Source organism: Gigantopelta aegis, chromosome 7 (genome assembly GCF_016097555.1).
Source record: "Gigantopelta aegis isolate Gae_Host chromosome 7, Gae_host_genome, whole genome shotgun sequence".
Lineage (NCBI taxonomy): Eukaryota > Metazoa > Mollusca > Gastropoda > Neomphalida > Peltospiridae > Gigantopelta > Gigantopelta aegis.
The window spans coordinates 25,681,699-25,708,184 of record NC_054705.1 but is presented as its reverse complement, the minus strand read 5'-3'; the positions used below and the strand labels follow the sequence as shown (position 1 = coordinate 25,708,184).

The following is a 26,486-nucleotide window of genomic DNA, read 5'->3' as shown; positions in this document are numbered from 1 at the left end:
TTCTGAATAATAAATTCAAACATCGTTCGAAATTGCAAAAATAACAATAACGGTCTTAATTAAAAACTTGAATGAAATAAATGCGCAATTAAGCTTAATGTGTTCTGCAATGGTAAAGTTATATGAACCTGTATTAACTTGATTAAAGATAATTGACACCCAACAATAAGTCATTAATAAAGACAAAACTTTAATAATTATTTTGACTACTTGTGCTAGCAAGATTTGCCGTTACGATAGTAACAATATCTATTGTCGGTTCCACACAATGATTGTTATAATATACCAAATAATATTTTTTGGTTCAAATTGAAAGGGCTCTGGGCACAGATGATCTTGTTCGAAACGTTTTTTACATGTTGTTGAGTGGAATTTTTTAACACCACGATGTGTGCTGAATAGCGCCCATCATGCTGCTAATTAGCTGAGGCCCGTAGCAACAATATGTAAACTGTAAGGCACACGCTATTATGTTGAGGTGGAGCGGGGGAGACAAACAATTTGTTTGTTTCATTTACGTATTGTAAGACCAAAAAGTTACTAATTTTGGAGTTCAGGGGCGGGGTGTCGAGTCGGGTGATAGACGGGAATCACAGTAAATAGCTGTGTACTTTAAATCGTTGACAGAAGTAGTCGGATCGCTCAGGCAATGTCGACTTTTATACAGGCACTGACACAAAACTGTGCATTACAGTACATTCATAGCTTATAGACTTAAAAGATATTTTGTGATTTTGGTCTGAGCTGGGTGTCGTTCAAAATTAATTTCTTGACCCTAAAATCAGTCATAAGCGACAGTTTTGTTATAAGGTGATTGTAAACTTGTATCAGATATATTGTCAGTTTTGTGTTTTGGCAGCCATCGTGGACGTCATCTTGAATATTTCAAAATGCTTAAATGTGCCAAGTTGGTTGGTCTAGTCCTCGGGTCCTCAACCAGCACCATCCAAAGATGAAACAACTACAAATAATAATTGATGGTATCGAACTTCAAGGTTCAGTGACCTCAGCTGACTAACAATTTTCTTTGGGTGACCATTTTGGTGGCCATCTTGGATTTTCTATGTCCTGATTAGCAAGAGGTTATGCATTACACTAAAGTCCAGTCATGTTTTGGCTTAAGTGAGAAATAACAATTTATATGTTTTAGCAACCAATGCGCTATAGTTTTAATTTGACCTTGACCTTGAAACGACCTTGACATTTAACAGTGGGCAACCCCATCTCAGATATTCTTTATGATCTTAAAGTACAATTATGCCCAGGTTAGTGTTTTACATGTGCTTTTATTGACATTTTCTAAATTTTGCTTTTGACCATGACCTGACCTTGACCTCTAAAATCGGGTATCCCCTTCTTAAAACATTTATATGGTCCCAAGGTACAACTGTGCCAAATTTGGTGCTTTGGGCCGACGTGACACAATACCGCCCAAATTTGGACTTGAGCCACCACGCTATATATTCAATTTGTGACATTTTCCTGGACATAGGTAATTTGCTGGGGGGGGGGGGGGGGGGGGGGGGGGGTAAAAATTGTGAATAATTTATCGTTATTTCAAACTGTTAAAATTGTTCCTGAAGACATGCAAAACGAACAACTCTGTCAGAGGCTACTTTATTATTTTTGTGTAATCATCATGATGAACAAATTGGAATAGTGTAAATCATATGTGGATTACATACTGAAACGTGCTGAAACGTTATCAGTACATCATTTTACAAACATTTTCTATGTGTAGTTCCATCAGTGCATCAATAGTCCTCACATCGAAGAGGAAAACAAACCTCAAAAAATGTAGAAACAAATTCATATATCGACGGCTGTACAGCAGAGATAGACCAGGGCTTGATTGTACTTTTATGGAAATTGAAAAATGTGTAGCAGGCTGCACATACTATGTTCAGCAAAGATGAATCTGGAGTGGGATCACAGCTGAATTACTGGATGCAAAAACGAGAGTTAAAATACATGTACATGTATAATATTCCTTGAAATAGTACATTTTTCACTATTATTAAAACAAAACTACAAATACCTAAACCTGCATCTGCACTGTATTAATCGTAAAAACTTTCAGTCTGCAGGGAAATTTAATACCCTTCGTCCATTAACTTTCGTATATTTATTACCAGCGGTCGATAGTTTGCGGCATTTCCTGCAGAAAGTTTTCCAGATTCATAAATCTCCCATCCAGCACTCGAGCGTGACATGGAACACATGACAACAGCCTGGCTGGTTTTGGCATGCGTGAATGTTGTCTTGCAAAGGTCTTTGTCTGGATCAGATGCTTCAAAGAATTTCAAACTTGGATTGGGATATGTTTCAAGTGAAGAAGTGAGAAAAGCACTCAGTATGAAAAATAAATGTGTTACTTCGGTCGGTAGTTTCTTCAAATGAACATCGATGGTCTGGTGTCCAATACGGTTAGCATCATCCATCATTGCATCTCCAGAGTGAGTTACAGCATTACCAAGTCCTGGACGGCGACGATAATCAACAACGTGAATAATCTTTTTCTTATTAAAAAGCAGACATGATGCATCCAGAAAACGACTTCCAAATTCTGGATATCCCCAGTAGAGATCGAAGGTCACATGATCAAATCGATCAGGAACGGCAAACATCAAAACCACGAGGTGAATCGTTTCATTCGGCTGCATATTGTACTCTCCAAGTTTCATATAATGTCCATCATCCCCATAAACCTGAAAGTACACAAATATATTGTGTTGGTTGGAAGAAATTATAAGTAGTATTGTACATGGCACCCACATTTGAAATGGTGAGGTAGCCAGACGTTACTGCTGAGTACAAAAGAGGAAACATCCAAAAGTGATGTTAAATACATAGGTTAAATATATTGTAGGTCACCGAAAATAAGTTAAATGAGGCAGGTACATTAATTTTAAATAACTTTCAAAAGGTGGGTAATTTCCTTTGTTTGTTTAGTATTCGTTTTAAGCAAAGATATAACACATGAACTTAGCATACGAAGATATTCCACAGGTATACACAACTGGGTTATTTCTTTGTGAATATTAGTTGGTTCTATGGTGGTGAAAAATGATCAGTCACGTATATCTGTTGGAGAAACTAGATACTTTTGTTTTGCCTAGTCCGGGGTCTTTTTTGATAAATAGCTGCATCTCTTACAGTGTTTCATACTAAAATAAATAAAGACACGCGACCCTACCCAGTTTATTGCTGGCCTGCCCTAGTCCACTGCCGTACAGAAGGTGGTATACGTTTTTCTCTCATAGACGGAGTATCAATTAAGACATCTTAGACAATACAATCCAAAAACCTTGAATTGAAATGTCCATGATTAGGACATCAGGTTTTAAATAGATTTTTATTTCAGGTTACTAAAACCATATTAGAATCACATGACTGTGACACTTGATCTAGATTCAGAGACGAAACCTGCTGGTAGAATAAATGTCGAATAGCAGCGATGACTCTCTTATGTGTTCTTTTCCAGAGACAGGATATTACATACCACATTCACTGACAGTCCAGTTTTGGAGCAATAGTAAGAATTGGAAGATCCAAATAGGTCTATCCACTGAGGAGGGGAACCATCGATACCCGTCCCCAAAAACTATATTAAATAAAGTGCCTCTTTTTTTCTTTTTTTTCCAGGTGCCTCGCCCACCCCCACCTCCACATTTTCTGGATCTGGCCCCGTCACTGCACCTCACCCTTGGACCATCTACTAATTAACTACATTGCATTCAGCAATCCAAACAGAAGTACACCTGAAGTTGATAACCAAATAAGCTGGACTGCCCAACATTAATTAGCCTTTTGGTGACATAATAATGAAAATATTTACTAAATTAAACTTTAGTTCGAATTTATTACAACATTATTTATATGTATAACACTGTACGAATGGTCAGATGGACACAAGCTGGCACTTGCTCATGTTGGATTACTAAATGTGACCAAGGCAGTAATATCTGATATCTGTTAGATTATCCTGTAGGTTTTTGACAGTGATTTTATTCAACAACAAATGTTTGTATTTTAAGCAAACTATAAACATTGTCAAACAAAACAAAAGAAAATGACGACATGGTTCATCAATAATCACCTTCAATTCTTTCTCACTCCATAGTAGTTTTTGTTTCTGAACTTCGTGACCCAGTTCAGTCTTGATTTGCTCCTTCAGCTGCAATACAGTCATGGTTGAGTTGAACAGGACATCGGTGCTGTCTCCATTCAAGACAGATACTCTAATAGTTCCACTGACTGATGCCTCAGTCACGATGGATGGAATATCTTTGACCGTGTAGACAGTGAACATCTCTGCCAATGTGTGTTGAAGTAATTTTATTATGTCGCTGTTGAACGGAACTGGCTGGTCACATGAAGGATGTGGACATTTCTCATTCTCTTTGGCTTTTGCTATCACACACTGGAGAAAGAAAAGAGATTGTTCATCAAAACAGTTGACACATTATTTTCAAATGGATTTTCTTGCCCATGGTAATAACACTATAACAACATAACATAATATATAATTTAATATTTTATATAAATTATTTTATTAAATACACAATTGAGTAAAATCAGTTTTTACTGAAGGCGTGACTTATTTAGCTTTGCACAACAACCCCTACGCTGATGGTAACACATTACCATGCGTCTGTCCATCTACCGTTCATGAATGCTATCCTATTCATACAATTTGTGTATGCTTCGTCTGCCTGCCAAAGACGGAAGTTAATGATCAGTTTGAGAGTTGCAACTAATAAGAAGGCTACTCTTATTGCCCATAATAAGCAATATATTGAATTTTGCTTTTTATTTTTCCGAGAATGAAACATGCTGTGATTGAAAAATAATAGGCGTTACAGATCGAACTGAAGATAAAACATTGCCCCCCCCCCCTCCCCAATTCAAAATTAACATTTTATGACTGCACCCCCCAACCCCAAGTTGCTGTCATCTTCCGACGCCTACAGTAACCAAATCTTAATGTTTATTTTATGATTATGACGCACCTCTTAAAATATTATCACGTTATAATCTAAGCTGTACTGATTGCAGTGAAATTTAAAGATCTCAATCTCACCCTCATACAGTAGAATCGTGGATGCATGCAGTCCTCAGTAAGGTCTTCAGGGGGGAATTCCTGTCTCAATTTTTCTCGGTTGCATTGTCTGCATTTCATTTTACAATGGTGAAGCTAATTACAGCTGCAACAAAATATATATTTCCTAAAAATTAGAGAAGTGAATCTTAAAGTGAAATGTATACATTTATAATAATTGTTACTGTAGACCAAAACATATTGCTTAGACCTAAATGGAAGACATGCCTAATAAAACATTTCAATGAAAAGATATCGAACATTTATAGTGTAGTAGAGTTATGGTATATTAGTGCAAAATATGATTCTAACATGCCACTTTGCATGCAGTTAGACCATCACGTGTAGAGTAAAATGGCCACCAATTAACTGTTTCTCACAAGTGTAAGGTATAAAATGCTAGCTCCAATGATACATTTCAGACAATATTATTACTATTTATATGTTGCTATTATATTTTAATATCTTGCATCCCATATCTTACAAGATCCTTTATTAATTATTACAAAAAAACAAAAACAAAAAACACATCAGACACGCGTGCAGCAATTTTAGCAGGGGGGTGGGGTCTAGACTGGAGTCGAATCATGCTTCTACGGAAAATATATATATTAAAGAAAAATTAATTTTGCTTGAGTGGTGTGTCTGTCTGTCTGTTTGTGTGTGTCTGTGTGTGTGTGTGTGTGTGTGTGTGTGTGTGTTTGTATGTTGGGGGAGGGGGGTCGATACAGCCCCCCTGCACCTGCGCCTGCAATTACAATTTTCACTTTCAACAGAATATCGCAACTACCTTATTACGATTTTTTATTATTATTATTTAACGACGCACTCAAGACATTTTATATAGTTATATGGTGTCAGACCTCACAGATATATAGAGAGAAAAACTCGCTGTCGCCACTTCATGGGCTATTCTTTTCGATTAGCAGCAAGGGATATTTTATATGCATCATCCCATAGACAGGATAGTACATACCGCGGCCTTTACACCAGTTGTGGAGCACTGGCTGGAACGAGAAATAGCCCAATGGGTCCACCGACGGGGATCGATCCCAGACCGTCCGCGCATCAAGCGACCGCTTTACCACTGCGCTACGTCCCGCCCCATCTTATTACGAAGTCTGTCCTTGTTTTAACATAATAAATAGGCTACATTATACCACTAAAGTGAATACGCGTTCTGCCTGAGCACTGATTGGCGAGCAAAAAGACTTTACTTTTACCAGTATTCCTTAGTTATCAAATGTATGTTCATTAATAATTATATAAAGATATCTCTAATGAATGTAACTTACTGAAAATTACTTCCTTATGTGGCGCAAAGTCACACGACCAGTTCGATCGCTAGTTCTCTCTAAGCGATTTCGTTGAAATTTCAACTTCTGGTTTCACTTACTGCAAAATACTTCCTTGTCGTAGCCGAGCAATGTAGGGCGAAGTTACACGACCAGTTAGATGACAAGTTGATAACATGCTTAGCTATTGTTTGAGTAGGCTACAGCTATTATTCACAGCTAACATACAAATCCCAGCCCCGCCCATCACATTATTCAGAAAACTATAAACGTCTATCCTACGACAACCTTACATTAAAAAAAAAAAAAAGAGTACGTATTATTTTGTATCCAACATATTATTTCGACATTTGGTCGACAGAGTGAAAAGTTACCATATAGGATACTCCTAAAGAATTTTTTTAGGTTTTGCTCCTGCACTAGGGGGGCAGTTGTCCCCCTCCCCTCCCCCCCCCCCCCCGTCTCTTACGCTTATGGTTAGGACAATGGTTGGGGCGGCAAACGTCCAGTCCATTTAGGGCGATGGGTCCTGTGAACCACTGCCCTCAGGCGAACACCCCACCACTGCAGTTACAGCGGAATGCATTTAAAAGTGGGTGTGGTTGGGATGAGGGGTGTTGATGGGGCACTGTCACTGGGATGGACATTTGAGAAACGAATTTAACGTAAAATAACTTAGGGGTTGGCTCCTCCCCTCAGCCCACCTCCCTCAAAAAAAAAAACGTCTCAGTATTTAACGATTTCTGTACGTAATATAACGCTACAGAAATGGTCTTTATGACGTCATTACAAAACAACCATGTTCTTTGCTTAACCTATGACGTATTTCTGCCAGAAAATTTGCGACCGGTATATTGGTGATTTTACCACCTGAAATTTTTCGTGGAGATCCAATCAGATTCGTTCTTACAAATGTGTTGAATTAGAATCATACATAATCAAGTGCTATGGTCTCACTACACAGATGTCATCTGCCATTGAAACCCATGTTAAACTGCCCAACTTCAAGCGAAGATTGCCCATAGAACGGGTTCTCGTTGGCACTAACAACATACACCATTGCGAACATACATTATATAAGCATTTATATTCACTCCAAAATTGTGAACATTTCCGTCTCAGTTTTTAGCTATATAACCGCATCTGGCTGTAGTACCGGTCCGAACAGGTAGTTCATTAACCGATTCACTCCGGCTGTCACTTGCGCTATATACCCATGTCCCAAAAGGTCGATGCACAATATTACAAATAACATGGGCAAAATACAGCCAGAAGGCTTACCATTAAACATACATATTGTTTTAATTCTTCACCATTTCCTAGAAGTGAATATGTGAACCATAACGTATGCCACAATTAGGAACTATAGTGGACCGTCATCAATCAACTCTCACCCGGAAGTCATCTGTGTAGTGAGACCTTAAAAGAAAATATAGTGGTCATTCTTTTGTGTAGAAAACAATATTTGACAGGTGACATCAGGGAATTTTCACTTCTACGTCACACGTGCAAACTCTCAACCAGAATGCGAGAGACTGGTAGCGATAACCTTATGTGGCATTGATCTTCTAAATATGGATTGTTGTGTGCTCCCGCTATGAGTCATGTGCAAACACATTTCCCCTACAATGCTATAAAACACTTTTATCATTATATGAATGCTATGTAGGTAGCACTAAACCAAATAACTTTCGGCTGGGTCAAAGTTCGAGGTGCAAATTTTGATAGAGAAGTTAACACCACAAGTCCTGTGTGATTGGTTGTAAATGTGAGTGTTGGTTGTAAAAAAAAAAAAAAGAAGTTTCATCTGGGCTAAAAATGTATGCAATTTTATTTCATCTAGTACCACTGTGTCAAGTAGTCTTATCTCGCCTTCATGTAAAATCCTTTAATCTCATTGATTGTTTGCCGTTGGACAAATCCCTTATACCCCTGTGGGCGGAGCCAAATTCTCTTATACCCCGTCTGTAATTTCCAACAGTTTCCAGCCACCCCAGTTAATGCTAAAGCAATAATTAGATTATAAATAACATTGATAATCAATCAAGTATACCTAATTAATTTTATTTTTACTATAAAATACACTATTTCAATACTTTTAAAAGCTGCAATGTTGAACTGGGCCACCTAATTACGGTCGTGGTGTTATTGTATTAATGCGCGATTAGCAACAGTTGTTTTTTTGTTTTTTATTTTTAAAGCCGCACACCCTAGTTCCATCCAGCGAAAATAAATTGGTATAATATCCGCCCGGTCCCCTCCATTATTATTTTTAGTTAGGGTTGAGGGTTAGGGTTAGGGTTAGGGTTAAGATTAGGGTTAGGGTTGGGGTTAGGGTTGGGGTTATGGCTGGGGTTAGGGCTAGGGTTGGGGTTAGGGTTGGAGTTAAGGTTAGGGTTAGGGGAAGGGGGGACCGGGCGGATATTTTTCCGCAGGTTTTATATCGATAAATACAATGGGAATCCCCATGTCCCAATTGCTTGAAATAATTTTGAAAGTTAGTATTCTGATGTCACCAGAAGAAGCACAACAATGCCTACGTCACGACAAATTTCACAGACTTGGGGTGCGTTCGTTTCACGTCTCCTGGACATGTTCCAACTGTTCTGTCCTGGTCTTATCCCTAGAGGCACTGATTTTCCGGAATCGCGGACGGAATCGCGGAAATACCTATCTGAAACGGAATTCCCGATTTTTTTCCAAAACATTATTTAACTTTAAATAGCGCATTTGATTAATTAAAAATTATTTTTCGAACTAGAAATTATGGACACCGACATCTGCCTGTGCTACGCTACGACACTAGTACCTTTGTATGTTACGCCAAATGTAGAGTATCTAGACGTTTTACCAGTCGTGTTTTCTTCGCTTATTCCCGGCGATTTAACGGGAAAAACCGAACATTGTGAGCTAAAATTGTCCGATATTTACTCAAGTGAAAGATATGTTATGTTTGCTTATTAATTTTTAACATTTGCGGCATTGCCATATTTCCGATCTCACAAAGGAATGCAGTAATTGCATATTGTATGCCAGGCTTTGTTCAAAATAAATTATACAAGGGAAGTGGTTTATAGTGTGATCGTTTGTAATTATTTTCCCGATCATATCGTAAAGAAAACCGAAAATGTCCGAAGTCTGTGTCGTGGCGTATTCGTGTTTAAATTTAAACCAAAAATAAATACAAACTACTGACATGTTTTACCTCATTGCATATTTATTTTACACCAGCAATTAATTGCGCGGTGTGTGTGTGTGTGTGTGTGTGTGTGTGTGTGTGTGTGTGTGTGTGTGTGTGAAACAAAAACAGAATTTGTTTAATACTGAAACGGAAAAAACCGGAATTTGTAACATTATGAAACGGAAAATCAGTGCCTCTATATCCCCTCTCCAGATATCGTAAGACTTAGCAAAATTATTTGTTTAAGGGTTTGTAACGTTTTGTATTGAGACACTTACTTGTCTGAACTTTATTGTTACTGAAAATGTTCACGAACTGTGAAGAAAAATCTCACAAATGAACAACAACAAATCGGATGTTTATTGCGCGAACCGTGCACGAGAAAACAAACCGAACCAAAATGATAACGGTCACGTGATATACCAACGTCTGTGACATTGAAATGGAAATATCCCCTCTAAAAATAGATTGGACCTCGCTTGCTTAACCGTATTTTCTCGACAACACGTTTTGTGAAAAAAATGCAAAAAATGCATTTCGTGGTTTTACAAACATCAGGATTACCAAAAAGCACTTCAGGTGAATGGAAATGGGTATTCTAAATGTAAAGTGCAATTTTATTTGTGAAAAATGGGGTTTAATAGCGAAAAACAACGCCGTAATGGTTAACAAATAAACGTAACTAGGGTGTGTCCCTTTAAAAAAGGTGTGTCCCTTTATTTTTATTAATATCTGTTTCAAACAATTTCGTATTACAAACATTTGAAGTTAAAAACTCGTTTATCGATGGAACTATTTTTCCTCACTGGCAAGTGGTTTCGTTCGCGTCCGCGTGGTACGGCTCCGTTAATAATTTGTTATTGTTAACAATTATTGTCTGGCATTATTTTGATTATTTGGCTATATGGTTTAACATGTCGGCAAGATAAATTCGTTGTAGAAACATCTCTCGGGGTATATGGCTTTTTATGTACCCTCTGTGTGCTCTTTTACCCCCTCGCCTTCGGCTCAGGGTAAAACAACACACAGAGGGTACATAAAAAGCCATATACCCCTCGTGATACTTCTACAACTTACATTGTGCTTGGAACATGTATGGGGTACCTGTGGAAAAAAAAAGTACTCAAATTTTGTGCGAAATTAGGGTTGTAAAAACATCTGGTTATACCGAAAATGAGCCATGTACCATTTCTGCAGAACTTTAATACTTTAAGGTAGAGGTTGTAGTACTGATATTTCAGGCCCGTAGCCAGTTAGCCCGAGTACTCTGACTGTAAGAGAGCTAGACGGACATTTGGACATAAACACGCTCTCTGTAATGAGAGCGTGTTTATGTCCAAATGTCCGTCTAGCTCTCTTACAGTCAGAGTACTCGGGCTAGTAGCCAGTATGATTAGCGCGCGTGTGTGTGTGTGTGTGTGTGTGTGGGGGGGGGGGGGGTGTCGAAATGTCATGTAGACGGAACTCGTCAAGCGCGAGCGCCGAAGGCGCGGAGCCGTAGACGGGAGGGGGGGGGAGGGGGTCCCTATATATATATATATATATATATATATATATTTTTTTTTTTTACACTAATATAAAGCAAAATATCTGAAAAGTGGGGGGCAGATGCCCCGTTGCCCCTCTCCCGCTTCCTACGCCAGTGCCCCTAAGGCTTGCCAGACAATAAGATAACGCCGGTTACACTCGAGAATAATACACTAACTTTTGTTGCGAAATATACGTTAACAAGGTGTGGTAATGGTATACATGTAAAATGGCCTGGTCAGAGCCACGACAAGAAACCGTTTGTTTTCAGTCGTACCAATGTATTTATAATAAATGATACATGGCAAAAATTGTAAGAAATTTAAACCTACTGGAACACATTGACTACTAATCAGCGGTTATTGGATGGCAAACGCACAGTTATATCGACACTTGGTCAGATGAAATCCGCTGTCGCCACATGGCTACGTTTTCCAAATAACAGCAAGGGCTCTTTATGTGCACTTCCCACATCCCACAAACAGGATATAGCATACACGACGTCCTTTGACGGACACGTTATGGATCATTGGTTGGGACGGGAAATAATCAAACGAGTCCACTGAGGAGGATCGAACCTTCAGCAAATGGAACCTCAGACGGACGTTCTTGCTACGTTATCCCGGTCATTTGGGGACAAGGAATTTTATATGTAAAATCCGATCCTTTTTTTTTCATTTGAGCGGAACTCTCAATCCTGCGTGTGTGTGTCGGGTCGTTCGATCCGGGTCTGTATTTATGGGTCATAGTTTAGTTGATATATTGCATATATATAGGTTTTTTTAAACACAAACGTTAACATGGTCGCCTATGGGATTTTATTTAGTACAGTCTTACCTGTAGTGGCGTTTTATTTTCGTAGAAGTTATAATTCGTAGAAAGATCGATCTACTTTTGGTTTCTCTTTCCTGGAACACTGGTTGCGATATCGCATCTACACAGTATTTGCTCGTATGGCCAGACGAATTAGTAGGTCTTCGCGGCATTCAGGATCATCGGGGATAGCCAAATAGCTACCAAGCTATATTAAGGTAATTATACGCCTATTTATTGTATATAAGCATTTTCAAAATAATCTAAAATGACATACTGAGTAAATAAATTTTAAATTAGCATTTATTTTTAATCTAGCCCGAGTACTCTGACTGTAAGAGAGCTAGACGGACATTTGGACATAAACACGCTCTCATTACAGTCAGAGACCAGCCTATGTCTTTTTTTTGCAATTCCTGACTACCAAACGGTAGGCAACGAGTCCCGCTCTAATACCACAACAATCCTATGTTTGACGTCAAATACCTTTACATCAATCATTTTCGAGTTAAGTGATACAAAAAAATCCACATATTAATCACTAATACACATACTACAGAAAGAAACCCGACAGCACCCACATTCAGCTACGCTTCGTGACACTCCGTCGCAACAATTACAAAGCTCGGCGATCTATTTCGAGACTGGGCGATTCCGCCTTGTGCAGCAGTTACAGGGGTCGTCTCATAAGAGGAGGCAGTACGTAGCACATACTTTTGCCGTATCCTGTCGATAACACCCCAAATGTATCCTTCAAATTCAAAATGGAATCAATAATGTGTAATTGTTTTGGTTTAATGACGTAATGAAATCCAAATTCATCCAAAACGGCATTAGCCAACTCTTCCATGTTGTAACTTCGCTTGATATGAGACGGCCCCTGTAACTGCTGCACAAGGCGGAATCGCCCAGTGCGCGATCACGTGGTCTACCTCTCGAAATAGATCGCCGAGCTTTGCAATTGTTGCGACGGAGTGTCACGAAGCGTAGCTAAATGTGGTGCTGTCGGGTTTCTTTCTGTAGTAAGTGTATTAGTGATTAATATGTGGATTTTTTTGTATCACTTAACTCGAAAATGATTGATGTAAAGGTATTTGACGTCAAACATAGGATTGTTGTGGTATTAGAGCGGGACTCGTTGCCTACCGTTTGGTAGTCAGGAATTGCCAAAAAAAGACATAGGCTGGTCTCTGACTGTAATGAGAGCGTGTTTATGTCCAAATGTCCGTCTAGCTCTCTTACAGTCAGAGTACTCGGGCTATTTTTAATCATGCTGTAGACCTATGTAAAAAAAAAGGAAAGAGAGGTTTTGAGAGCAAACATTTTTTGTCCAATGTTTACGAATAGGGCCTAATAGTCCATGTTTGATGTAGGCGAAGTGTGCAAAATATCAAGGAATTGTTGCTTTTTTATATAAAAACAAGAAACTTTGCACATTTATGAATATAATGCCCTCCTGAACATTTCTAGATGTGGAGCCATTCAAAAAACGCCCACTAACGACCACGGCGGCCATTTTATTCCGCCATTATCAGAAATCATGTTGGGTTTTTTTCAATCTCATGTATTAAATATGCTATGATAACAAATATATTAAATGGACCTATATGTTTTAATAGTCAGTGGTCATATGTTATTTTTGACTAAATTCTGAGCAACATAACACTGTTAATTTCATTATTTTTGCAATTTGTGATGGGTATACCAATACCATGATATATTTTGGCATACATAGGCCTACAACCGTGTCTGGTGTATCGGCGCATCCAGTGTTTCGGCGCACTTGGTATTTTGCTTAAGTATGCTTCGAAAGTTGCCATGTTGTCGGTGTTTTTAAACGTATGACAAAGTTTGACGTAATTTTACGCTGCATATCTGCCACCAGCTTAAATGACTCACTTTTCAACACACATATTACAGCTTCCCAATGATATACAGTGATATTAAATATGTACATACACAGCGTTTTATCGTCTTTCCAACAGATATAATTATTTAATTTGTAATTCGGTTAAAACAACACCAACAACGATTTTCAAGAGAGCTGTGTCAATGACTTCGCGTAAAAAGTATGACGTCGCAACCATTTTTACAGCTGATAGGGTCACATGATAATTTTGTCTTAACATGGCGTCTGACATCAATGGCTTCTTTTAGAAGTGTTTTGAAGCATTTAAGACGTGGCTCATTATAGAGAAAGGTTGATTTTGTCACTGATAACGAAATGTGATATTTTAAATGTACTTCGAAAAACACTGAACTTCAAATGGATTTTGAATATATTTCTATACTTCGGCACATCGAGTTAACATATTCAGTTGTTAAATTGAACCTATTTCTATGTTTTCTTTGAAGTTTCAAGTCATTTCACCCTAGCGCATTTGAGCACAAGGCGTCCTAACTGGGGTTGTCTCAGCAGTCATGGCGGCAGCCATTTTATCAATCCCATAATGTATCGCTTCAATGTGACACTGCCTAGTATGTTACATGTGTTTTAGTTTTTAAAAATAAATATTAGGGCCTAAGTTGCTGAAATTGATATTTTGTTATATAACTGACCATGTGTCAAATATCAGAGAGGAATCTAGCCCAAATACATGATGGCTAGCAAGCTCTAAGTTTAACCCACAATTACATTGTTTTGGTTGTTTCTTGCACAGAAATTTTCTTCCTTTTTTTTAAAGCTGCAATCTCGCCTCACATTAATTAGCATAACTTCATAGAAACACACCTACAGTTTTTATAAAGAATTGTGTGTGACAGTAACACAATTTTAATAGTTAAATAACAGCAAAAATAATTTATCCTAAAAACATCAACCTAGTAACTGTAACATTAGTATTTGTATAAACATGTTTATGTTGGTCTTGCATGTAAATTTTTCAAGATAGGTAGGACCTACATGTTAGAATGAAGACAATATTGTTGTACACATGATTGTAAGCATAACTGGCAGGCAAATCAAAACAAAATAAATAAAACAAAAACAAACAAATAGCCAAATCCACCTCCCACCCCCCAAAAAACACAACAAAACCCCCCAGTAACAATACCATCCCCACCCCAAAATAAAATCCAAATACCCCTTACCCATCGACAAACACACACGCCCCCCCCCCCCAAAAGAAGAACAAAATGAACAAAAACAAACATATAACCCAGACGAACACGCACATTTTCTATCTATATTTACAGTGGCATGCAATAATCACATTTGTATTATTATTATTATTATTATTTATTTATTTATTTATTTATTAATTTATTACTTTATTTAATCATTAATTTTTTTTAGCCTTTTATGTTTTGCCAATATATTTTTATTGTTACTCAGCTTAAATCAAGACCTCTCCCACCAAACATTAATTTTTCTTCGAAATATACACCTCGTCATAAATATCGCACCACCCAATTTTGTTCACTAAGTAAAACTGGATCTTCATCCTCATAAAAATGGTGCTTAGAAAAGCACATTAAACTGTTTATATGGCCTCATGTGAGCATTCAGTCAGAAAATTTACAACACAAGACCGAATTTGAGCACTAAATGAGGGTTTAATTGTAGCAAAGTAAAGTTCACTAAAATCACCGTAAAATACGGTGAAATAAGTATGGCTGCCGGGGTCGGTACAACAGACACACAACACAGTTCACATTTCATTAATGTCAAACACACTAGTAAGGTCCACAATGACTGGCTAACTCAGTATCTGGTGTAACCGCCTCACACTTAGATAACATGTTCTACACGCCTTCTCATGCTTGTCACCAGACGTCTGATGCTCTGTTGAGGGATCTGCTGCCACTCATCATGCAATGCATGGGTCAATTCCTGAAGGTTCTGAACTGGAGGATCCCTTGCTCTCACCCTACGTCCCAAAATGTCCCACAAATGCTCAATAGGATTTAGGTCTGGACTTCTGGCAGGCCATGGTAGTGTCTCAATGGCGTTGTGTTGGAGATGCTGAACAACAGCTCGAGCACGATGTGGTCTGGCATTATCGTCCATGAAGACTGGACGTGTGGCGAGAGCATGGTTATCGAAATGAGGCACAACAGCACCGTCCAGGATCAAGTTCTGGTACATCTGTCCATTCAGTGTTCCGGGAACTGTGATGAGGTCAAGTTTACAATCATAGGAACAACACCCCCACACCATGACGGATCCACCCCCAAATGGAACCTCAGCTTGAATGTTCTTCTGATGATATGCTGTGCCTCTCTGCCTCCAAACTCGTGCCCTCCCGTCTGTATGATGCAGCAAAAATCTGCTTTCATCGGACCAGTGGATCCTTCTCCATGTTCTCAGGTTCCAGCGATTACGTGCTTGGCACCAGGCTAAACGGGCATGGCGGTGCTGATTTGTGAGGAGTGGACGTCTGATTGGTCGTCTTGCTCTCAATCCTGCAGAATTTAGGCGTCGTCTGATGGTGCTGATGGACACTCTGTTGTATGGATGCCATCCATGTCGCAGCTGTGTACAAGTAGACTTTGGGCTTCGTCTGGCTTGGCGTACGAGAGCACGGTCTTCCCTGTCATTGGTTTTTCTGGGACGTCCAGACCTCGGTGCATCCTTCACTTCACCGGAAGCAGTATGTTTACGTATTAGCCTGCTGATGACAGTGTGATTAATGTTCAATTGTGTTCCAATAGCACGACATGACATACCAGTCTGGTGCATACCAATAATTCGCCATCTTTGGTTCAGAGGCACTGGACGCTTGGGCATTTCATTGGTTGGTCAAAATAAAGCTTAATTTATGCCTAAAATCAAATTTTAGCTGTGTCTGCGTGCATACTGCATTGTTAGCAAACCGACCCCCGGATCAATCATGCTCGACTGAGCATGCACGTGCAGCTCGGAACAGGGTGTGTTTGTGATATTATGTTCACAGATGTTGTAGTATATTAAATATATACTTGTAGTTTAAAAAACCGAAACTTATATTTTCTAATTTTACTTTAAAATGTGTGGTGCAATATTTATGACGAGGTGTATATTTTTACTATCATTAATCACATTTGTATTGTTATCATTTAAAAAAAAAAAAATTTCAGCCTTTTATATTTTTTTCCAAATGTATTTTTTGTTACTCAGCTTAAATCAAGAACTCCCCCACCAAAAAACCCCACCACCACCACATCCCCCACCCCCCACCGCCCAAAAGACCCGTCACCCTCTCTCCCCACCACCAACTTTATTTTTCTTCAAAATATTTTCACTATCATTAAACAGACTTGTACCCTATTGTATTACAATGGACTAGTCCCTGTCACTAGCTTTCCTCACGTGCTCATTCAAATGCCCATGTGCACTGCCTTTATTTTTATGTAACATTGTTTCACTATTTATGCATAATAGAAGTTGGAAATGAATGGTGTATTGTTGCATTGTCCTGATAGACTAAATAAATATATTAAGTTGCGAAAACAACAACGTCGCTTTGTATTGCTTATTTTCCGATTTTACGTTTATAACGACGTTAGAGTTCATGATAACATTTTAACATAATGGTATATGTTACCATTTTCCAGTGGCTTCAAAAACACTATTACATATTCCAGAATAATATTTGGCGTGTTTCAGTTCCATTTTAAAGTGCAATATACACATGGCGATCAGTAGTTAAGTTTAACCAGCAAGTTTAAAAAAGCGAGTCAAAATTTGGCAGACATATTTCACAGCACGCCAGACTTCAAAGGACTATAACTTTCTAACCACTAAATATTTTTCCGTCCGATTTCCATTAATTTACATCTTTTGGGTCATATTTTTGTTTAAAATAAAAAACTTTACCACATATTTATTTTTTAATTTTTCGTTGTTCTACCTAATTAAAGTTCAGTTCCTTTTTCAATGGTTAATCAAGTATCAACATATTTATTGTTAAGGGTGCAATACAAATTTTTTATTAGAATTATCAATAATTATATCATAATTTCAAAGTAAATCATTCACCTGTTTTTGAAGTAGGTCAGCCTTATTGATATTAACAATGTTAAAACCAGTCTAAAAATACCTTTCCCGCATTTTTAAAATTATAGTAAACAGTATAAATGCATTTATTTTCGTTCGGTTATTTTTATTTAAAAGGAAAAGGAAAACACAGACAAATGCAAACAAAACGAAAGTTTTACACCTTAATTGACCGTCATTCCAGTTCACAATTGTCACATTGTTATACAAAATAAAAGCAAAATAAGATCCACGTGTGTGCACAATCTACCTGAGAAAAATAAAATCCATGTACGCATCTTAGCCATGCATGACAATAAACATGTATGCACAAGCCTTGAAAAGAAAAATATTGGTTGGCTTCACAAATTATATTATTACATTGGTGAGTTGAATAAAAAACGAAGCACTGTCAATTATCCCATTCATCTTATAAATATAATTAAAACTAAGTATCACAATATTTTAAAAGAAAACCGTATAGCCAAAAGAGATGGATCCAGTAATAAGATGCGAACGTACAAATTATATAAATACAATATTCAACTAGAGCCATATTTATTACACTGTATACATCCAGAACACCGTAAAGCTTTTACTAAATTACATCTCGGTGACCACAAATTAAAAATAGAGGTGGGCGCCATACAAAACCCTTCACTCCATGCAGTGGAAGAACGTTTATGTGACCACTGCAATGTAATTGAAGATGAATACCATCATATCATAATATGTAAGAAATATAATAGTCAACGTGTCAAATTATATGCATATCTAACTTTTCATAATTACCTATTTACAAGTATGAGTATGCAAGAAAAATTTATATATATTATGCAAAACCAAAATCCAGCCTGTGCTGGTGCGGTATGCAAATTTGTTCACGATTATACATGTATTGCCCATATTTAGTCCTTATTTAGTCATTTTGTTTGTTTCTTGTTTATGCATATGTTTTGCATCCAGTTCTGTATGTGGAGTGTTTATATGCAATAAAGTTTTTATTTTTGATCTTTTATCTGCAGTACTGTGCCACTCAAGAAAACGATTCCGAAACTGATCATGAGATAGGTCATGTGTGATCGTTCATTTTCATTTTTATTTTTAACAAGACAAAACAAAGAAGTACTGAAATAATTTTGGGACAATAGTGTAGCGTTTATGGGCTAAAAGTGAAGTCATGGGCGGTCTATAAATAGCAGGGTCAACGATCCACATCTACTGCGCTGAATCACCGGACATGCAAATCGTTTTGGATACAAGGGTGTGCCTATAGTATATTTATGCACCATTTTAAAATGTTTATTTACTACAGACATAAAACAATTTGTAGTGTATTTCAAATTATGCAGTGCTTCATTGGTGAGAGTCACATTTTATTAAGTATTTCACAGTGTTCACATAGAAAATGGTCCTTGAATGCTTAGGTACGCTGATACACCGGACACCACTGTACATTGTGACTGTCAAAATGGAAAATAATGTTTTGAGTAGGCCTATAGGCCTAAATTGGTAGATTTCATTGTTTTTATTGTTTTAATATTATTTTGTTTGTCAATCTTGGTGGGAGTGCATGCAGCTTAAATGGCAGTTCTGAATCATTATAAGTGTAAGCTAGAATGTTCCAGTGGCTCCTGATAATTTCTCCAGTATATATACATGTATATTAAGGCCTACAAGGTTGAAAATTAGTGTTCGCCCTGTGGTAACCTTTATTGGCTAAGGGTGACTAAGAATTTTACAAAGATAGTCTTTTGGGCGACCATCGATTTTAGGGTCTGGCAAGTATGGTGCCAGTTAAAAAAGAACAAATTTAAAAACACTGCGTCTGCTGACACGAAGTACAGATCTGGCAGCTGGAGACATGAAACATGAAATAACAGACCTTAATTCTCATTTAAGGTGCACAAGTGTGATCGTGCTCGTACAGCACACAATTTCAATCTGGTGAGTGTGAAAAATAATGCACGTTACACTTAACAAACCGCGCATGTATAAAGTAATTTTGTATATTGATTGTCACTATTTACAAAACCGTATTATAATAATAATACTGTAATAATACCAGAAAAATGTGACGTGAACGGTAGTGTTCATGCAACCTTTTAATATATGACTGGTACTTATCTTTGCTATACACTAGTTAAATAGACATCTTCGAAGACATACCAATCCGATCAAAACTCCTTTTGTCTATTTAATTTATTATTAATTAGAAACAGTCCACTTGTGTGAGGTAATATATCACAACGTCTGATAAGGCAACTAATTTATACTGTGCATATATACATGTAGTTCTGTAGCCTACATACATGTAAATGAACTTGTTTCGGAAATCAGCGAAGTCTGTAAAAATATCTCGATTAGTTCATAACTGTTGGCCTAAAAAGCTTATGTGAGGTCCCGGAAATGCCAAGCGTGTAACTTTCTACTTTAAAAACAAAAAACAAAAACATTTAGACAAATACAATTTAAAAGTAGATGCATGGAATAATAAAAAGAAGGAAAGAAATGATAATAGGTATGTAAGAATAGTCCTATATATACTATAGGTATCCTTTACAAAAAAAACCCAGTCTTGTTTTTTATGTCTTTTTTTTAAAATTTGTTTTATCTTTAAACAAAATCAAATAAAACTTCATTTAAATATTTGTATTTCAGCTAGAGATTAATGAATGTACATGCATGTATCTGTTATTTATATAACAATTGTTCGTCATTTTTTTGCAAATGTATCAATGTATAACAGTCACAAATTGTATAAAATCGCGTAGCGTAGTGAAGCGATTTTATACTAGCTAAATTTGTGACTGTTATTTACATCAATAAATTCTAAAAAAATGACGGACAGTTCTTATAATTACAAACATCACAACTTATTTGGGTACCAGATGTTTTGCCCCAAAGCCAGTTCGCCCCCAGTCAGTTTTCCCCCAAATAGGATGTCAGTTCGTCCCCATGTGCTTAACCAGTCGCCCCCACAAAGGTACCAGTTAGCTCCCATAAAGGACTTTCCTTTGGCACTGTCACTATAACCCTAACTCTAACTCTATTTATGATAAGTATTTATAATGTTCTTTATATGTGACAGTACCAAAGGAAAGTCCTACCGATAATCCATCAATTAGAATATAACGCTCACCAGAAGAGGCCATATCGAATTGGTATTGCGGTTCAAAGCCCTCTTAGGTGTTAGCCAAAGATGCACAATCGGCATCAAGGTTATGTAGCTGATTAACCATTGTTTTAAAATTAAATAAGGTGGAGGTTTATTTTGTTTTATTTGTGATAGTTTGTAGAATTCATTTTACTCAAATTATTTCTTTATTCTTAAAATAGATCCAATCTCTGGCAGGAATGGACGTTTTAATAAATGTTGATGATGTGGTTTATGTGTAAAAGTGCTCTAGATATATATTAATTAAACTGGTGATTATATCATCGGTGCCCGGACTGACTCATGATCCGTCTAAATCATGGAAAGACAACAATACCTCCCCTCTGAGAAAAGAAACACACACACACACACACATACACACACACACACACACACACACACACACACACACACACACACACACACACACACACAATCCCTCCCCTCTAAGAAAAGAAACACACACACACACACACAGAGTTTAACATGCCTCTAAAGAAACAATGCAATTGTTAAAAAGTAACAAATAATTGGGAGTTGGCGGCAAACTGACTAAAGGTTTGGAGCAAATTGACAAATAGTTGAGGGTGAACAGGCAAACAGTGGGGGGCAAATCGATTTGGGGCCGAACTGGTACATGGGGTGAACAGATCAAACTGGGGAAGAACTGCCTTGAGGGCGAAATGGCATGGATTCATTTATTTAGTTAAAACTACACATTAATTCATAAACGTTTCTAACGTTCTTCCCATGATCTGCTTTACATAATGACGTCCCATTTGATGTAATGACGTAATTTTCTAAGGTGTTTAGTTTAAAATCCTTCACAATGCTACAGTACGCAAATTTTATGCAATTTGTCATTTTTAAAATGAATTTATTGATGTCATTTTTAAAATGAATTTATTGATGTACAACTGTCACAAACAGATTTTAAATAATTACAAAGGCAGGAGCTTGTGCGGAGGGTGTGTTACAACAGTCAAACCCTCCCCTTGATCAAGCAAATGTTATCTTTTTTTCAATACTTTCCGGGGAAGCATGTCTTAACCACAGGTATCCCCAAACAATAACGTCAGATATAATATAGTAACGTTATGTACTCTTTATATATGTAACTATAGCATTTGTATTACGGGTTTCTGTTTGGGGGTACCAGTGGTCTTAACCCATAATACATTTCGCTAGCCACAGTTTAGACACCACCCTCTTCTAAAATTTATGCACAAGTGCCTGGACACACCATATTTAGTTAAAATACTGGTACACATAAATCAGCTTCTAACGTCCTTTCCATGACTTGTTTTATGTAATGACATCTGGCCCAGCTAACGTAATGGCGTCATTTTCTGAGGTTTATTGAAGGATTACATTCAGTTTTTCTTTGACATTGTCCAATCAGAATTGAGAAAATCATATAAATTTACTCGAAAATTTTGTAATTATGTATGTATGTACAAACTCAGACCTTGCCTTTTAAGGTGCGCGGGTGCGATCGCGCTCGTAGAGCGCACGTAATTTCAACTTAGCTGGCAAGTGTGACAAATAATGCATGTACAGCGCACAAACAGCACACGTAAAATATTTTTGTATATTGATTGCCACTATTTACTTTATGTAGCTGATAGAAAGATCCGTTTAATAATTCCAGAAAAAAATGTTACAAGAACGGTAGCGTCCATGCAAGATTTTAATATATGACTGGTACTTATCTTTGCTATACAAATCGTAAAACACAGGTTTAATAGACATCTTCGAAGACGTACCAATCCGATCGTAATAGATCACAACATCTGATAAGGATAACTCATTTATACTGTTCATATAGGTATGACAAAACGAGAAAAGGCTTCTGTAGCCTACACAAATGAACTCGTTACGGAAATCAGTGAAGTTGGTAAAATTGTCTCCATTAGTTCATAACTGTTATCCTACAAAGATTACGTGAGGTCCCAAAAATGGCAATCGTGTAATTTTATACTCTTTTTTTTTTCTTCTCTTTTTTTTAAAAATGAAATTTAGACGGAATAATAAAAAGAAGGGGTTTATTATTTTTCTTTTTTATCTTTAAAAAAAATCAAATAAAACTTCATTTAAATATTTATATTTCAGCCAGAGGTTAATGAATGTGCATATGTTATTTATATACTAGTATGTATATATGTACACACTATATAGTAACAGTACTCAATGATCATTTCCGACTATTTAATTTTTGTTTCGTTTGTTAGAATGTCACAGTCCATGTGACTGGAACATGATTTGATGCACAGTACTCTGTGGCATATTGACCAATCAGAGCTATCAGGGTCAGATTATTTTTACTCTTGGAATTCTGCATGCACACGCTGGTCTACTTGACTATGTATTACGTATTGATGATGGTGTCTAAAATTATGAGTTTTTTTATTATCTGTATTACTATTATAGCATCTCACGTTTGGAATAAAATTCTTTGTAATGACAGATTTTGTCAGAGTTTGTATATATTTTTTATCAACAACACTGGGTCCATTCTAGATCAATGACGTAATGCTGTCAGAGCCGTTAGTAACTTAGTAATATTGAGGGAGGGAGGCTGGTTGCTAATTGTTGAATTAAAAATGCCACGTGAATGTCAATGTCCCAACCAACACTATTAATTGAAGTAATTTTAGGCCTATGTTTCATGAGTTATTTAAAAAAAATTGTGAGGTTTTTCTTCACAGTTCGTGAACATTTTCATTAACAATAAAGTTCAGACAAGTAAGTATCTCAATACAAAACGTTACAAACCCTTAAAACCAATAATTGTGCTTAGTCTTACAATATATGGAGAGGGGATACAACCTTGGGGGGTGAGGGTGGGGGGCACAAGCTATATTGTTACCTTTATTTAAATAGAGTAGGACAAAAAAAACCTTACATTTTTGTCCTGGGGAGGGGAAGTGCCTCCCCACCTCTGGTTCCTACAGACTGTACTACTACTACCACTACCACTACCACTACTACAGCATCTAATTGCTAATAACAATAGGTTAGCCACTAGTACCCGGTGCCAAATAGCAAATATAGGCTAATTGCGGTTTATATATAAAATTTATTATTTCAAACACTGTAGTATAGTCAACATCGTCAATGACGGACTATCATTGTCGTCTTATTCCGATTCAAGTATCATGATTGCTGCAGCAGCCACTTCCTCAAAAGAAGCAACCATGTTGGTAAAGTAACTTCCTTTTCCAAACTCATTCCGTTCGCTGTCCAGGACAGAACAGTTGGAACATGCCCAGGAGAGGTGAAAATAACGCACCCCAAGTCTGTGTGCACTCTGGGAAATTTACCGGCGTCGTGGTAGGCCATCGGTCTACAGGCTGGTAGGTACTGGGTTCGGATCCCAGTCGAGACATGGGATTTTTAATCCAGATACCAACTCCAAACCCTGAGTGAGTGCTCCGCAAGGCTCAATGGGTAGGTGTAAACCACTTGCACCGACCAGTGATCCATAACTGGTTCAACAAAGGCCATGGTTTGTGCTATCCTGCCCGTGGGAAGCACAAATAAAAGATCCCTTGCTACTAATCGGAAGAGTAGCCCATATAGTGGCGACAGCGGGTTTCCTCTCAAAATCTGTGTGGTCCTTAACCATATGTCTGATGCCATATAACCGTAAATAAAATGTGTTGAGTGCGTCGTTAAATAAAACATTTCTTTCTTAATTTCTGGGAAATTTTTCATAACATGGGCATTTCTGTGCTTCGAGCGACATCTACCGGTGACATCAGAATACTAACTTTCAAAATTATTTCAAGTAACTGGGTGACGGGGATTCCCATGGTATTTATCGATATAAAACCTGCTTTTTCACTCTATTTCATAAAAAACGTGATCTAAATGTGTTACAGTTTTATAGATTAACCAAAATTGGAATTAATTTTTGCGGGCTGAAACTAGGGCGTGCGACTTTAAGTACATTATTCATCAATGTTAGCGGTTTTACAGTTTTAATGTAGTTAAAGTTTACTGCTGCTCTTGAAGTCTTATCAAAAGATGTACGCACTACGACCTCAAAATACCTGAAATAAAATAATAAAAACCCATCACAAAAAGCTCCAGAATGCACCTGGATTTAAAACATTTCCGGGGAAGCATGCCCCCGATCCTCCAAGACCTCTCGCACTCCTTGGGTGCTCAATTCGAGTGCTTTTGGCACCCATGATATAAATTTAGTTCCACTCAATATCTCAACGCACCGCCCCGCAAATATGGCTGGCTACGAGCCTGGTCTCCTTTATTTTAAAGAATCTCCTTTATTTCATGATTCTGCTAGATCTCCTTTATTTTCTCCTTTTTTTTGGACAAATCTCCTTTTTTGGAAAAAAGGAGATTAATTGTCTGCAATTTTATTGATTTATTTTCTCACAATTGAGTGTGTAATTGTATTCATGTGACATTTATACTTTCAAATTGAGCTCCTTCTGCAATAAAACACTGGTTTATAAGGGTGTATTGTCTTTTTTTCCCATTCATGTCTATATTATACGTGTATAGCTCTCCATCTATGGTGTAACAAGATACATGTAGGTCTCCACCAGTCCTTAGGTTTTATAAAAAGGGTAGACATGGCTGAATCATGATAACAGCCTTCAGATTTCTTCAGGGCAAACCTTGAAATGTTGACTCTAGATGCTGTCGGAATGCATCTCAGGTCACTTGTTTTTCGTTTTTTTAATTTCAACAGACATCTCCCCTTGCTTTATCTTCTTTATTTTCATTTCAAGTCTGTGGACAAACTGTATATGTGTTATAGATCCTGTCTGTTGGATGGTGCATATAAAAGATCCATTGCTACTAATTAATGGAAAAATGTAGTGGGTTTCCTGTCCAAGACTACTAGTATATGTAAAAATTACGAAATGTTTGACATCCAATAGCGGATATCAATAAATCAATATGTTCTAGTGCACAGATGTCAACTGTCACAACATTAATTATTGTCATATTTAACAGTTTTTATATGTCACTCCATTATGATTCAATCATATTGACAAACTTTTTCAAAAGTACATCACATGAATAGATAGGACAGTGTATTTATAAGGATATTTTTTTTTTTTGACACTTGATTCATGTGGTCTAGCTGCTATTTATTAATGCTATATTGGTGTACTGTTGTATATACTAATACATTTTCATTTGTGTGATAAATGTTTGGACACGTGAGGCTCCTTTATTGTTGATGACTAAATTGTGTTCTGTTGATGGTCTGTGTTTTTCTATGATTAAACAGTGGTTGTTTGTTGATGTGGTGTTTAGATAGTTTGTTTTACTGTATATATGTGTCATTGTATATATGTGTCATTTAGAACCTCAACAGTTTACCATGTATTATTGATGCTATTGATGTCTTGTAATAGTTCTGATATTCTTCTTTAGATTTGGTTTGACCCGGTTGGTTTGCTTTGGCATTAATGGTA

At 37.2% G+C, this 26,486-nt stretch overlaps 1 protein-coding gene across 1 annotated transcript; it reads right to left on the bottom strand.

Annotated features, from left to right (window-relative positions):
• Positions 1 to 1,601: 1,601 nt before the first annotated feature.
• On the bottom strand, positions 1,602 to 7,161 carry LOC121377724. The gene is made up of 4 exons (XM_041505810.1): positions 6,397 to 7,161; positions 5,084 to 5,207; positions 4,100 to 4,423; positions 1,602 to 2,708 (listed from the first exon to the last, which is right to left on the bottom strand). The coding sequence occupies exons 2-4, from the start codon at positions 5,180 to 5,182 to the stop codon at positions 2,094 to 2,096; spliced, it is 1,038 nt and encodes a 345-aa protein (XP_041361744.1). The 5' UTR covers positions 5,183 to 5,207; positions 6,397 to 7,161; the 3' UTR covers positions 1,602 to 2,093.
• Between the last annotated feature and the right edge of the window lie 19,325 nt (positions 7,162 to 26,486).

Bases quoted from the DNA above. Each gene is read 5' to 3' on its own strand.
- LOC121377724 (XM_041505810.1), bottom strand. From the start codon at position 5,182: ATGAAATGCAGACAATGCAACCGAGAAAAATTGAGACAGGAATTCCCC. The intron at 4,424-5,083 runs GTGAGATTGAGA...TTCTTTCTCCAG, and splicing joins CACGATTCTACTGTATGAGG to TGTGTGATAGCAAAAGCCAA. The intron at 2,709-4,099 runs GTGATTATTGAT...GTGTACTTTCAG, and splicing joins GGAGTGAGAAAGAATTGAAG to GTTTATGGGGATGATGGACA.